Source organism: Sceloporus undulatus, chromosome 3, assembly GCF_019175285.1.
Source record: "Sceloporus undulatus isolate JIND9_A2432 ecotype Alabama chromosome 3, SceUnd_v1.1, whole genome shotgun sequence".
NCBI classification, from domain to species: Eukaryota; Metazoa; Chordata; class Lepidosauria; order Squamata; family Phrynosomatidae; genus Sceloporus; species Sceloporus undulatus.
Window position 1 is genome coordinate 1,492,417 of NC_056524.1, and position 14,578 is coordinate 1,506,994.

General features: G+C 47.4%; 2 protein-coding genes across 2 annotated transcripts; both read left to right on the plus strand.

Moving 5' to 3' along the window:
* The first annotated feature begins 2,867 nt into the window (after nt 1-2,867).
* LOC121925107 (olfactory receptor 52Z1-like) lies at nt 2,868-3,842 on the plus strand. The gene has a single exon (XM_042456868.1). It carries the CDS (start codon nt 2,868-2,870, stop codon nt 3,840-3,842), a length of 975 nt encoding a protein of 324 aa, XP_042312802.1.
* A 3,350-nt stretch (nt 3,843-7,192) lies between these two features.
* Nucleotides 7,193-10,449, plus strand: LOC121926963 (leukocyte cysteine proteinase inhibitor 1-like). Its single transcript, XM_042460383.1, has 3 exons — nt 7,193-7,420; nt 8,527-8,628; nt 9,916-10,449. The coding sequence occupies exons 1-3, from the start codon at nt 7,355-7,357 to the stop codon at nt 10,048-10,050; spliced, it is 303 nt and encodes a 100-aa protein (XP_042316317.1). The 5' UTR covers nt 7,193-7,354; the 3' UTR covers nt 10,051-10,449.
* Nucleotides 10,450-14,578: the final 4,129 nt, after the last annotated feature.

The following is a 14,578-nucleotide window of genomic DNA, read 5'->3' on the forward strand; positions in this document are numbered from 1 at the left end:
TCCTGTGGCCTCACTAAGGATGGAGACATATTGGATTGCAAAGGAAGTAAGTATCTTTTTTGTGCTGCAAATGGGTGTTAAATTTCCTGGACTTAGAACCTCCTGGTACCCATTTGGCCAGAAGGATGCCAGCCTGCAAGAGATACCCCTCCAAACCATCTTAACTAAGAACAGAAACAGCAAAATACAGGCTTGTAGCTAACATCTTCAGGCTTTTCCCTCCTGTATAATTTTTAAGAATGCAACATGTGCATTTTGGTTGGCCAATGAAGGTATCACTATTTGGTGGATTTTTGATGCTATTGGATTTTATATTTATATGAATGTGCTTAGGTTTCATTTTGGAACGTCCTACGTTTTTCCTGAATGTCCTACATTTGGCACTGCCTTGTCCTCCTTTGCAGCGAGGACCTCTGGCCACCCCGCCTCCCCTTGAAGAAAGCGTGCCGTCCTGCAATTTCTATGGATACAGCAGAAATGAAGTTTGAAATGAAAATATTAAGGATGGAAGATCTTGATCAAAGCTTAGCTTGCTTAAAAGTGATTAGTCTATTAATCTGCTCCATTCCATTTCGTTCTTTTAAAGAGATCCTGGCCTTCTCCCAATATGGGATCCCACAAACCTCACAATGTAAGTTAAGACGGAAACCAGTTAAAACAACAGATAGCACAGATGTTTTATTTTTAAATTAAATAAGCAATTCTACTAATGCAAGTTAAGGTTAAAAACAGTTAAAACAATGAGTTGTACAAACGGATTTATTGCAAATTAAATAAGTAATTCTACTAATGTAGGATAAGACAAAATATGTTAAAATAACAAATAGCACATTTTTAAAAATCTGCTGATGTATCTTAAGACAGTTAAAACAACAGATTGTACAATTAAAAAATTTTAAACAAGCAATTATACTAAAACATTAATTTCAAGCAGCTTAAAGTAGGGGAAGAAGAAGAAATAGCTCTCAGTACTATATTCAGGGTTAGCTGTGTTGGCCATAGAGCAAAGTACAACATCCCAAATCCACAAAACAGTGATACTTTTGACCAGCCAAAATGCACAAAATGCATATTGTGGTTGAAATATAACAGTAGGAAAAGTGCAATGAGGAATGTGTTGAATTTCCATAAGCAGAATAATGCAAATCAATAATATGCATAATTGTAATAACTTGCATAATATGCAAATCGGATGCCTGGATATGAGGGACTGGAATATGGCAACCCTAGTGATGTTGCATCCCTAGAGACAGACCCCTGAAGAGGGACCCCGACCCACTATGGGCATGCAGAGGGCATCCTTATGACTCTCTCTTTTGGACTGTGCACGCACACACACACACACACTTCACAACACAAGAGAAGAGATGCCACCTAAACATTAGGTTTACGCTTCCTGAGTGGAAGAGCTCTGTGACAGTGGCATGGAGTATCTTGGAAGGTGGGCTCTCCATCTTTGGAGGTCTTTAAATAGACATTTGATGGGCATCACTCAGGGGTACCTTAGGTATGGATTCCTGCATGGAAGGGCATCCACCTGGGTTTCCTTTTGTGGGGAATCCCTTCCACCGCAATGACTATGAGTCTATAAAACTGAATGTGTGTGAAGCTTCCTGAGGCTAAGGACTGTCTGCCACCTTGTGACACAAGGCAGTCCTGCAGTTCAGACACATATGTATGTGCGTGTCTGTCTTCATGTGTGACTTACCTTCTGGGGACCCCATGAATCCCACAGAGTTCTCTCAGACAAGGGATCCTCAGAGGTGGTTTTGCTAGTCCTTTCCTCTGAAATACAGCCTGCATCATCTGAGATTCATTGGCTGTCCTCCCATCCAAATACTAACCAAAGCTGATCCTACTGATTCCCATCTCCATATCAGAGGTGATCTGGTGCCTTGAATGTATTTCAGCCCCTTGATGTGTTATTAACTGCCACTGAGTCAACTTTGGTTTATGGCAGAGAAGGGCAATGAGGATAATCAGAGTTGGAAGAGACCCCAAGAAGGGCCCTGATCCAGTCCAAGCCCACTCTGCCATGCAGGAATTCACAGTCAAGGCATCCCCATTGACAGATATCCATCCAGCCTCTGTTTAAAGACCTCCAAAGAGCCCCTTCCGCGCCCACAGATGCTCCAACGCCCATCTGACAGTTCGTCTTTTCTGCTACCATTTATTTATATAGTGCCAGATAAGTTTACATGGAGCTTTCCATAAGGAGCGGTCAAAATCCAAATAAATAAAAGCCTGCCTAAGGCTTACAATCTAAGCAGGAAATTATCAAATTAACAAACGTATCATTAGAATAATTCTAAAACAATCAACTAATGAAATACCTCAAACGCCACAAAGGGGAGGCTGCACACTTGTTATCCGCTAGCCCCAAAGGTAGGACCCAGATCTACAGGAAGGTAGACTGCATAGGAACATTAGAAGGAATTTCCTAATTTTAAGAGTGGCTCAGCAATGGATCCATTGCCTGGAGAGGTGCTGGGATCTCCTTCTCTGGATGTCTTTGGAAAGAGGCTGGATAGGTACTTCCTGGCCTTACTGAAACCAAGATACATTACATCCACAGCATTGCCTTCATCTACCAAAAGATAAGATTAGTCTGGCTTGACTTGTTTTTTGGGAACCCTGAAGATCATGCATTGAGGAAGGGGACAGATTCGGTGGTCCATGGTGTCCCTCAAGATCTAGGATTCTGTGATGGCACCAGTTGTGGCTGCACTTTCCACACCGTCATCTGACAACATTTTTTCTCCCTCCCTCCTTTTCCCCTTCCTTTCTAGAAACCAGCCCGTTTCCATCTCCATATCAGTGGATGCATCTCTTGCGGGAGAGCACATCTCTGTGGAATGAGCCGAAGGATGCTGTGGGTCTCTGAACCCTCCACCAACCAGACCAGTCTCTACCCGGCTTCCTTCATCCTGGTTGGCATCCCAGGCTTGGCGGAGTATCACTGCTGGATCGCCGCTGTCTTTGGCCTGATGTACCTCGTTGCGCTTTTGGGTAACTTCTTCCTGCTCTTCCTTGTCGTGACAGAGCGTGGCCTCCGCCGCCAGCCCATGTTCCTCTTCCTGGCCCTGCTGGCCATGGCTGACCTCCTCTTGTCCTCCTCCACAGCACCCAAAACCCTGGCCGTCCTCTGGTCCGCTTCCCAAGAGATCTCCTTCGAGGGTTGCCTGGCCCAGATGTTCTTCACCCACGTCAGCTTCATCGCAGAGTCCACCATCCTACTAGCTATGGCATTTGACCGCTACGTGGCCATATGCCACCCGCTGCACTATGTGGCCATCCTCACTCCCTCTGCCGTGGCCAAGATGGGCATGGTGGCCCTGGCCAGGGGCATCTGCGTGATGCTGCCCACCATCTTCCTCCTGAGGAGGCTGACCTATTGTGGGCGGCGGGTGATGCCCCACTCCTACTGCGAACACATGGGCATCGCCCGCATGGCCTGCGTGGACATTGCCCTCAACATCTGGTATGGCTTCACCACTACCCTTCTGTGTCCAGGTGTGGACAGCCTCCTCATCTTCTTCTCCTACCTCCTGATCCTCAGGTCGGTCTTCCGGCTGCCCTCCGGAGAGGCCCGGCTCAAAGCCCTGGGCACCTGTGGCTCCCACCTCTGTGTCATCCTCCTCTTCTACACACCAGCTTTCTTCTCCTTCTTTGCCCATCGCTTTGGAAATGGCCTCATCCCTCAGCACCTCCTCATCCTCCTGGCCAACCTCTACCAGCTCCTTCCGCCTATGCTCAACCCAATCGTCTATGCTGTCAGGACCAAGGCCCTCCGTCAAAGGGTGGCACGGACCTGGGCTCAAGTGGGCAAACTCTGTTGCTGAGCCACTGGGTCATCCCTGTTCTCTAGTAAATTCTCTACCATGCATAGATACAGGATGGGGGACACCTGGCTTGACAAAATGACATATGAAAGGGATCGCGGAGTCCTATTAGAGCACAAGTTGAACATGAGTCAACGGTGTGATATGGTAGCTAGAGAGGCCAGTGTGATTTTAGGCTGCATCAATATTGATGCAGCCTAAAATTACATTGGCCTTTCTAGCTGCCACATCACAATAAAGGTATAGTGTCTAGATCAAGGGAAATCATAGTGCCACTGTATTCTACTTTGGTCAGGCCCCACCTGGAATATTGTGTCCAGTTTTGGACACCACAATTCAAAAAGGACATTGAGAAACTGGAGCCATGTGTCCAAAGGAGGGCGACTAAAATGGTGAAGGGTCTGGAAACCATGCCTTATGAGGAATGACTTAGGGAGCTGGGTATGTTTAGCCTGGAGACGAGACGGTTAAGAGGTGATATGACTGAGAGCCCTCTTTAAGTATCTGAAGGGGTGTCACACTGAGGAGGGAGCAAACTTGTTTTCTGCAGCTCCAGAGAAGAGAACCCAGAGCAATGGATGCAAGTTCTAGGAAAAGAGATTCCACCTGACAGTAAGGGCTGTTTGACAGTGGAACACACTTTCTCAATGGAGTCTGATGGAATCTCTTTCCTTGGAGGTCTTTAAGCAGAGGATGGATGGTCATCTGTCGTGACTCGTGGATGCTTTGATTGAGAGTTCCTGCATGGCAGAATGGGGTTGGACTGGATGGCCCTTGCAGTCTCTTCCATCTCTATGATTCTCTGGTTCTCCTCCCACTGAGCCTCACCCCACTCACACCACTTTTTCAGCATTTTAAAGGGAAGCAGGCAAATCTCAAAGCTCATTTCTACCTAAGGGCAGAAACTCCCCATTGTCTGGTGCCGCCCCCAGATAGGATGTCCCCCTGTGCGGCCTGCAGCCTCCGTACCCCGCTAATGACACCTCTGACCCCATGACATTGCTAGGGGCTGCCTCTTTGTTTCAGGTTGTGCAATGCTCCTGGGCAGCTCTTGACCTGCCAACAATAGATGGAGACCACAGGTGAGCAGCATGCAGCACCTGGACCCTCCCTATTCCTCTGACAGTGGACTTCTCTTTCGCTTTTGCACAGACAAACCAGAAGGCCATGAGATGTGTCAGTTTCCTCAACAGGAAATCCCTAGCATTGCGGAGGGAGGATGGATGGGTGAGCCAGTGGCATTGTGCCAGCTTCAGCGTCATTCTTCCTGGGGAAATACCTTTGCAAACACAGGACATGTACAGACCTTGAGACGGGAGGTTCTTCTGGTGGAGACCTTCCAGTTTCCACACTCAAAAGGCACTTGGAAGTGACTTTTTTTCTCTTGATTTTTTTTCCAGTAAGAGAAAAAGTGGAAAAATCAGAAGGCAAACAAAGAAAGGCTACAAACTGGAGACAAGGGTGTCCCGGGTGGCTGCCACATGGTAAAATTCATGCTGTTTGTCACTACTGTGACTGCCATGGCTCCATCCTATGCAATTCTGGGATATATAGTTTATAGTGGCACCAGAGGTCCCTGAGTGCCACAACTGGGGCTGCCCCATCTGAATGCCAATCGGCTTCTGGGGCAAATTCAAATTCCTAGTGATGACATTTGCAGTCCTAGAAATAATGTAGTTTGGCACTGTCATCATACAGTGCGCGGGGATTCTGGGATCTGTAGTTTGGTGGGAAGGCTAAGTAGCTTATGAAAACTACAAAGCACAACATTCCATAGCACTGAGCCATGATAATTAAAGCCGGGTCAAACCACGTTAATTTGGCAGTGGAGATGTAGTCCAGGTTTCCCATTAAAATGTGGCATGTGGTTGCACAGTAGAAGTACAACCTGATGCTGCCCCCATAACCATTGGCTAACTTGGGTTGCGTTCTTTGGGGTCATAGACCAGGAGAAAGGTGAGATAGATATAGAATATTAAAAATTCCTCTTAGCTGCCCAAGAGAGTGTGAGCTGCCCAAGTTCACCCAATGGGCTTCAAACCCTGGTCTCCTGGAGCAATCTAGTCTAACCCTCATGTCATTAACATCTAGGGGTAGCCATGTTTGCCACGTAGCATCCAAACAATGATACCTTTATTGGACCAACTGAAATGCTGTTGCAAGCTTTCGAAGTCACACTGGCTTTTTCTTCATCAGGCAAACAGAAGAAAGAAATTGAAGATGTTAGTCCTAGGCCTGCATTTTGCTGTTTCTGGTCTTAGTTCAAATGGTAGGGAGGGCTATCTGCAGGCTGGCCCCTCAGAGAAGGCAGGGGTGGCAAACCTCCTCTGAACAAATCTTGCCAAGAAAACCACATGATATGTTCGCCTTAGGGTTGCCGGTAAGTCGGGAACCACTTGAAGACACACAGCAACACAAACAACCACTTGAGTCAGTGTGGCCTAATGGTTTGAGCATTGGACTATGACTTCTGGAGACCAGGGTTCAAATCCCAGCTTGGCCATGAAACCCACCAGGTTGCCTTGGACAAGCCACACTCTCTCAGCCTCAGAGGTTTGCTAGCCTCACTAACAAACCTCCTCTGCACAAATCTTGGCAAAGAAACCCCCATGATAGGGTCGCCATAAGTCAGAAACAGAAACAGTGGAGAGGTTCTCATGCTTAAACCCATCAGCTGGACTCGCACCAACCAGCGCCGCCTCCTATTTATTAGGCTGCCAAGCAAAGGAGGTACGCGGAAGAAAAACTGGCTTCACTTGGTAGGAAATTGTGCAAATCTTCTTGTAAAAAGGGTTGTGTCTTTCCGCCTTGGGAGGGTTGGTTCCTCCCAGTCCCCAGTGGCTGCTGCTTTGCACATTCCAGGCATGTCTTTGCAGGAGTGGTTTATAGCCTGTAAAGACAATTCAGAGCTAGCTGGTACCTGTTTCTAAAAAAGGAAAAGGTAAAAAGTCATGGAAAGATCATGAATGCTTGGTTTTGATGGTTTGCCAGCCAATGTGAGGCCCTTTTGCTTAACTACTCACCACCTTCTCATGTCACCCTGCAAGGGGGATGTTCCACCAAAGCCCTTAGATCAGTGCTTCTCAATTATTTTCTGTCATGCCCCTCCTAGGAAAGAAAGAAAATATTTTGCCCCCCCCCGCCCCCCGCGCGACTGTAAATAGTCATTTGTCTATAAATGCCCCCCTTTACGGAGCCGCGCCCCCCCCCTCTGGGGACCCCGCCCCACTATTTGAGAAGTACTGCCTTAGATGGACTATGCTCCAAGCAAGGTGCTGTTCCTGTTGCCATTGGGGCTGGAAGTGGCCCATCTGGTTCAACGGCTGGGTGTGCCTCAGTGAACACAGGCGTGCAATGGGCAGATCACTCCCACGCATGCTGTCTACCTGACATGGGAACAGCGATCCCAAGAAACTTCCCCGGCTCAAACCAGAAGGCAAAACACAACGCATCTGCTCCTTCCCAGCCAAGCAGCCCCAAGACTGGCATCGCCAGGAGACCCTTCAGTAGCCATGCTGGCTGGAGGCTTATCTCCAACCAAACCGGCCACCCCTGAAGTCCAGGCCATCACTAGTCAGGTGAGAAGCCCAGAGGTGGCCTTATCGCCTCTGCCATCTGTCTGGGATGCTTTGATTGAGAGTTCCTGCATGGCAGACTGCACTGGAGGGCCCTTGGGGTCTCTTCCACCTCTACGATTCTCGGTCTTGAGCTCAGACTGTCCATAGAACCATAGAGCTGGAAGGGATTCCCCAAGGGGCATCTATCTCTTCTGCCAGGAAACCCTTGATTATTCTTTCATGGTTACAATTGAGGGTCCTCTTTCGTCTTAGGGAGCTGGGGATACTTACTCTGGAGAAGAGAAGGTTAAGAGGTGATATGAGGGCCCTATTTAAATATTTGAAGAGATGTCATATTGAGGAGGGAGCAAGCTTGTTTTCTGCTGCTCCAGAGAATAAGAGACAATGGAGCAATGGATGCAAACTGCAGGAAAAGAGATTCCACCTCAATATTTGGAGGAACTTCCTGTGGAACACATTCCTTCCTTGGAGTGTAGTGGAGTCTCCTTCCTTGGAGGTCTTTAAGCAGAGGCTGAATGGCCATCTGTCAGGGATGCTTTGACTGAGATTTCCTGCATGGCAGAAAGGGATTAGACTGGATGGCCCTTTTTGGGTCTCTTCTTCCAACTCTAGGATTCTAAAAGAGATTCCATCTCAATATTAGGAAGAACTTCCTGACAGAAAGAGCTGTTCGACAGTGAAACACACTCCCTCAATGGAGAGTGATGATGGAGTTTCCCTCCTTGCAAGTCTTTAAACAGAGTCTGGATGGCCATCTGTCACAGGGGATGCTTTGACTGTGAGTTCCTGCATGGCAGAATGAGGTTGGACTGGGTGGCCCTTGGGGTCTCTTCCAACTCTAGGATTCTATAATTCTATGAAAGGGGACAAGACATTGAGTTTTCCCAGTGCCCATGGTGGCATGAGTATGGAGCCCCATCAAAGGCCAGGCAGGTCCCAGCTGGGCACCCAACCATCTCGCCCACCTTGTCCTGACTTAGGAGCTCTGGGCTGCTTTCGGGGACCCACTTTTTCTCCCAACCCTGACCCCTCCCCAGGGTCCTCTGCTATTCTTTGGGGAGAGGGATTGCAACCCCTGCAGCCTGGGCTTTCTCTCTGCCTTCCAGATGAAGGGCCAGCTGGAGGCCAAAGTCAACCAGAACTACTCCACATTCGAGGCCATTTCCTACCGTCCGCAGGTGGTGGCTGGCACAAACTACTTCATTAAGGTTGGTGTGGGGGGGAGGAGGAAGGGGTTTGAGCCCCTTTTCGGGATGGAAACCGGAGTGGGTCTGTGGGGTCTGCTTTAGAAAAAACTCTGGAAAGTCCACCAGCGGCTGTGAAAACTTTCTACTTCATATTGCGAAAGAGTCAAAAAATAACTTAGACCAAACACATATGAACCTATATGAACATATGAGACCATTTAAATTGAAGTTTAAACCTACAGCACACCTGCAGATTTGTACATTTTGTTTATTTTCTCAGTTTATAAGCTGCCATTCTCTTAATATGGGAACCGAGGCGGCTTGCAATGGCACATTAAAATAAAATACAGACACGCAACCTACAGCAGGCCCTTGGTATCTGCTGGGGTTTGGTTCCAGGACCAAAATCCATGGATGCTCAAGTCCCATTAAATACAATGGCAGAGTGAAACGGTGGAAATGACAAAATCAAGGTTTGCTTTTATACTTTTAAAAAAATTTTTTTTCAAGCCACGGATGGTTGAATCTGTGGACACAGAATCCGTGGATAAGGCGGGCCAACTGTATGCAAAGGCATAGTAAAACGGTGCCCTTATATAAGGTGTCACATCACACTCTTGACCAAAAGCAATGTCTTCTTTTTGGAATGCAATATACTCTGTGTGTGTGTGTATTTGCTGACCATGGATGGTTTAATCTGTGTATGAAGAATCCATGGATACGTAGGACTGACTGTATGATACATAAGAACATAAAAAAATAAAAAATTAAGAAAGTCGAAAATCTACTAGGCCCCAAGGGCTTTAATGTAAAAAAAGACATGTTTTGACTTGGCCCCAGAATGACACCTAAGCTGTCACCATTGGGGTGCCACCACAGAAAAAGTCCTCTCCCACATTCCCACAAAGGGAGAGATGCTCCTTCAAGTACTCACATCTCAAGCTGTTCACTTCAGAATTAATGCAGTCTGACACTGCTTTAACTGCTTCGGCTCTGTCCTATGGAAAGCTGGGATTTGTAGTTATGCTGGATTTGTTAGCCTTCTGGGGTCCCACCAAACTAAAAGCCCCATGGTTCCGTAGGCTGGACCCATAGCACTTAAAGCAATATCAAACTGCATTATTTCTGTAGTGCAGACTAGACCTAGAATTGTAAGTGAATTTGGATTTGGACCAGAAAACGATTGGCCTCATATGAGGTAGCCCCAGTTCCATGCAGGAGGGAAGGGGATCACAACCTGGCACCTGAGCATAATGCATCTTCTCCTCCCCCTCCATGTTCTCCCCTATGTGCATTCGCACCTTGCAGGTCCGAGTTGGGGATGGGGAGAGCGACTATGTCCACCTGCGGGTGTTTCGGGCCCTGCCAGTTGAAGGCGGGCAAGTTGAACTGGCCGGGTACCAACTGCACAAGACCAAGGATGACCCCATCACCTACTTCTAGAGCCAGAAGAGCCACCCAGGAGGATGCAACAGGCTCCCTCTCTGGAAGCCAGGACTGCAAATAAATGTCTTACTAGTCTTCTGCAATGCCGATGCCGCAAGACTCTTGGTTGTTTTTGCTGCAGAAGACTGTGACACACACACACACACACACACACACACACCCTTGGAAATCACCTTAAAGGTTGTCTGGGAGGACAGGTGGAACTGGTTGCCAGAGAGGCTCTCAGAGCATATGCAGGAACTCCTTGGCGTTTGCAGCATGCATGTATGTGTTTTATTTTTTTACCTTGGCATTAGTGCACCTTAAGCAAATCCGAGTTGGTCTTCCACACAGAAGACTAGGAATGGGAAGGGCAGCCATGAAATAACTAGACAGAGTCCTAAAGAGCAAAGAGATGCAGCTAAACACTAAAGTTAGAACAGCCCAGCCACTGTATTTCTCATCACCATGTACTGATGTGAGAGCTGGACAGTGAAGAAAGCCAGTAGAAAGAAAATCAATGCATTTGACCCATGGAGCTGGAGAAGATTGATTGAGAGTTCCTGCATGGCGGGGGGGGGTGTCACAGAATCATAGAATCATAAGGTTAGGGCCCTTGTTGTCTCTTCCTGCTCTGTGATTCTATGGGGTTTATCACGCGAAGGACATTGGGAGTTTATCCTGTGAATATGCCAGAAAAATCGCATAATTGCATGAAACGGTTTCACAGTGTTGCACAAAACCCAGCATTAAAGTGGTCACAAGGAAACATTAGTGCGCATTGTTTTACTTTTGGGATTTCAGCGACAATGCAGTTCTGATATCACTTTATTTGTGCAACTACGTGTAAGTTCCACATCCATTGTTTAGAAGGGGGAATTATACTGAATGCACAGTATCTACTGCACTGGAGAAGAACAAGTACCTCTATGCCTCTATTGATGCAGCTTAGAATTGCATTGGCCTTTTTAGCTGCTGCATCACCTGTTGACTCATGCTCAACTTGTGGTCTACTAGGACTCCTTGATCCCTTTCACATCTACTGCTACTACTGAGAGAAAGAGAGAAATACTGTATGAGAGAAAGACGTTCAAAGAGCAAGGCCAATGCAACACTTTCCCTAATCCATGCACGCTCACATGCACACTGCAGAAAGAGGGGGTCTGACAGAAATGGAGAGGGCAAGTGTGCAGGGCAAATACTTGGCAAAAGATAGGTTTCAGGTGTCCCAACAGTAACCCCTCCTTCGTCCCACTGGATCTTCTGGGGGAGAGGCTGAGGAATGTTGTGTTTCTGGTTGGAGCTGGGATTAGCTAGAACAGTCCTCTAAACCAAAGCCAGGACTTTATGGGGGAGAATAAGATGGCAAGAGTCATATTGAGGATGGAGTAAGCTTGTTTTCTGCTGCTCCAGAGACTAGGACCTGGAACAATGGATGCAAGCTCCAGGAAAAGAGATTGGAACACCCTCCTTCCTCGGAGTGTAGTGGAGTCTCCTCCTTGGAGGTCTTTAAGCAGAGTCTGGATGGGCATCTGTTGGGGATGCTTTGAGTAAGAGTTCCTGCATGGCAGAATGGGGTTGGACTGGATCAAGGCCTTTGTGGTCTCTTCCAACTCTACCATTCTATGATTGCCTGACCAAAACCCCCAGTTCTGGGGGTCTTAAAGAGAGGGACCGTGGCCGGAAAGGTCTAGGCAAGAGTCAACAAAAGACCTCCAAATGCAAGAGGCAGGTGCCTCCATCCCAGGAATTGGGGTTCTGGGCTGAAGATGAGAACGTTTTCCAAAAGAAACCTCTCCATCAGAGACAGATGCTGAGCTTTCCTTTCCCCAGAACAAGTTACTTTTGAAATCTGGGGTCCTTTTCACTGGGATTTGAAGCAGTCTGCCTATTTCCCAGCCTTGCAGAGTCTCAGGGTACTGCCTCATTTTGCTGGGAGAGAGCATGCCTCCCTTTTGACTAACTTTAAAGAGAAGGGAAGGGTTGCCCCCGGAAGGTGGCCTTCCTTCCAGATCAGTTTGAGTCCATTCTTTTGCCACACCGGGAGCCACACAAGGACCTTGCGTTGGGTGTTTGGCTGTGTTCAGCCATTTCATTCATATTCTTTGGGAATCAGTAATATTTATTACGTTTTCACCTAAACAGATTTGTAATGTTCATATTCCAACATACTTAACATTTTCCACATTCTTCCCCTTCTTTACATCTTCTTTAAGCTTAATTTCAGTCTTTACAGATTTTTCTTAAACTTGGTTCTTCCTATTATATCTTTCATCCAAAACATGTACAACTTGCCAACTAAAACATATACATTTCTCATTCATCTTAAAGACCCGGGATCAAATTATTTTATAACTGTTATGTACAATTGCTCTATCACAAAACGTACTCTTTGCTTCTATTATTACATATGCTATAACATATTTATCTGCAAAATGTTAATTGCTCTGATTAGTCTTAAAGACACTTGAGAGTATTTTGACTCCAGGTACATAGCTTTCTCTGTGCTTCATCTTTCTTTATAGTACAGTATTGCAACACTAATTTTCCAGTCCTCATTCCATCGCTTGAGCGGCCTTTCATTCATCAAAGCTGTAAGTCTATCCATTTCCAACATATCTAATACTTTGTAATGTAATTAATATTTAAATTGGAAGTGGGTGCGGACTGCAGGGATTGATAAGGGATCGCCCTTATCGCCCAATTCTTCCCTAGCATTCCATGCAAACACACAACACACACACAGAGGCCTCTTCCCAGGCATGCCACTTGGAATCACACAATCACTTGATCCAATTGCCTTTGCAGCCCAGGCAGCCTCTGTGTCTCTGAGGATCACATCAGCCCCTACCAGCAGCCTTGGCCTCTTGGAGGCAGAGTCCATCGGTGAGAAGAGAGGGTCAGTTCCCTTGAGGAAGGGATCATGCCATCATAGAGTCAAGGAAGAGACCACAAGGGCCCTGATCCACTCCAACCCATTTCTGCCATGCAGGAACTCTCAATCAAAGCATCCCTGACAGATGGCCATCCAGCCTCCATTTGAAGACCACCAAGGAAGGAGACTCCACTACACTCCAAGGAAGGAGTTTGTTCCACTGTCGAACAGCCCTTACTCTCAGGAAGTTCCTCCTAAAGTTGAGGTGGAATCTCTTTTCCTGCAGTTTGCTTCCATTGCTCCCTTTCTTACTCTCTGGAGCAGCAGAAAACAAGCTTGCTTCCTCTTCAATATGACATCCCTTCAAATACTTAAACAGGGCCATCATATCACCTCTTAACCGTCTCTTCTTCAAGCTAAACATCCGCAGCTCCCTCAGTCATTCCTCATAGGGCTTCATGGTTTCCAGACCCTTCACCATCTTAATCGCCCTCCTTTGGACACATGGCTCCAGTTTCTCAGCATCCTTTTTGAATTATGGGACCCAGAACTGGACACAGGATTATTCCAGGTGAGACCTGACCAAGGCAGAACAGAGTGGCACTATTACTTTCCTCAGTCTAGACACTATACTTCTATGGATGCAGCCTAGAATCGCATTGGCCTTGGCCTTTTCAGCTGCTGCATCACTCTCTTGGCTCATGTTCAGCTTGTGGTCTACTTGGACTCCTAGATCCCTTTCACGCATAGAACTCTCCTTCAGCCAGGTGTCCCTCATCCTTAGGCATTTCATTTCTCTGCTCTAAGTGCAGTACCTTACATTTCTCTGTGTTGGAAGTTCATTTTGATAGCTTTGGCCCAGCTTTCTAATCTAATCTAATATTATTATTATTCAGGTCGTTTTGAATTATCATCCTGTCCTTTGGGGTATTAGCTGCTCCTCCTAATTTGGTGTCATCTGCCAATTTGATAAGCATGCCCCCTATTCCTCCTTCCTCCAAGAGCCATTCATCTAGTGACTCAGCCAGGCAAGGCGACTTGTACCAGGCAAAGGGCAATGGATGAGGGCATGTCTGGGCATGTGGGGCAGAAGGCCTGGAATGAAAGAAGGGGGCATCTGGGCATGTGGAGCAAAACGAAGGAGTCCAGCTCCAGCAATGGGGCTTTCTCAGCAGAAAACAATGCCCTGTGGGTTGGCATGGGGCAGAGGCCTACCTTTGCAGGGTGCTGAGGAGAGTCAGTCCTGGTCAGTCCTTGCAAGGGGGACCCCATGAAGGAATAGCAACAGGACCTCCCTGGGCAAGAGCCCTGACCTGAGCATGTCCAGCCAGGCCTGGCACACATGCCCCGCTGCCCTCTGATCCACTCCAGGGGAATGACCATTGCTTCCCCTGTCCTGCCTGCGGCCACCTTTAAGGCCACTGTCCGAGTGCCCCATGCCAGGGCTGGTCTTCCAGATTGTCACTGAGCCCCCTCCCCAAATTCAGCCCAGCCAAGGGTGTGTGTGTGTGTTTGTGTGTGTCTTCCAGATGCTTTTAGATGACACCTCCCATCATCCCCAGCCACTTTGGCCAGAGCTGGTGGCTGGCATCAGTCCCTGGGATGTGGCCCAAGGAATGGCCAGAGGGGGCAACCAACAAGTGTCCTCATAACCCCAAAGGAGGCCCAGGG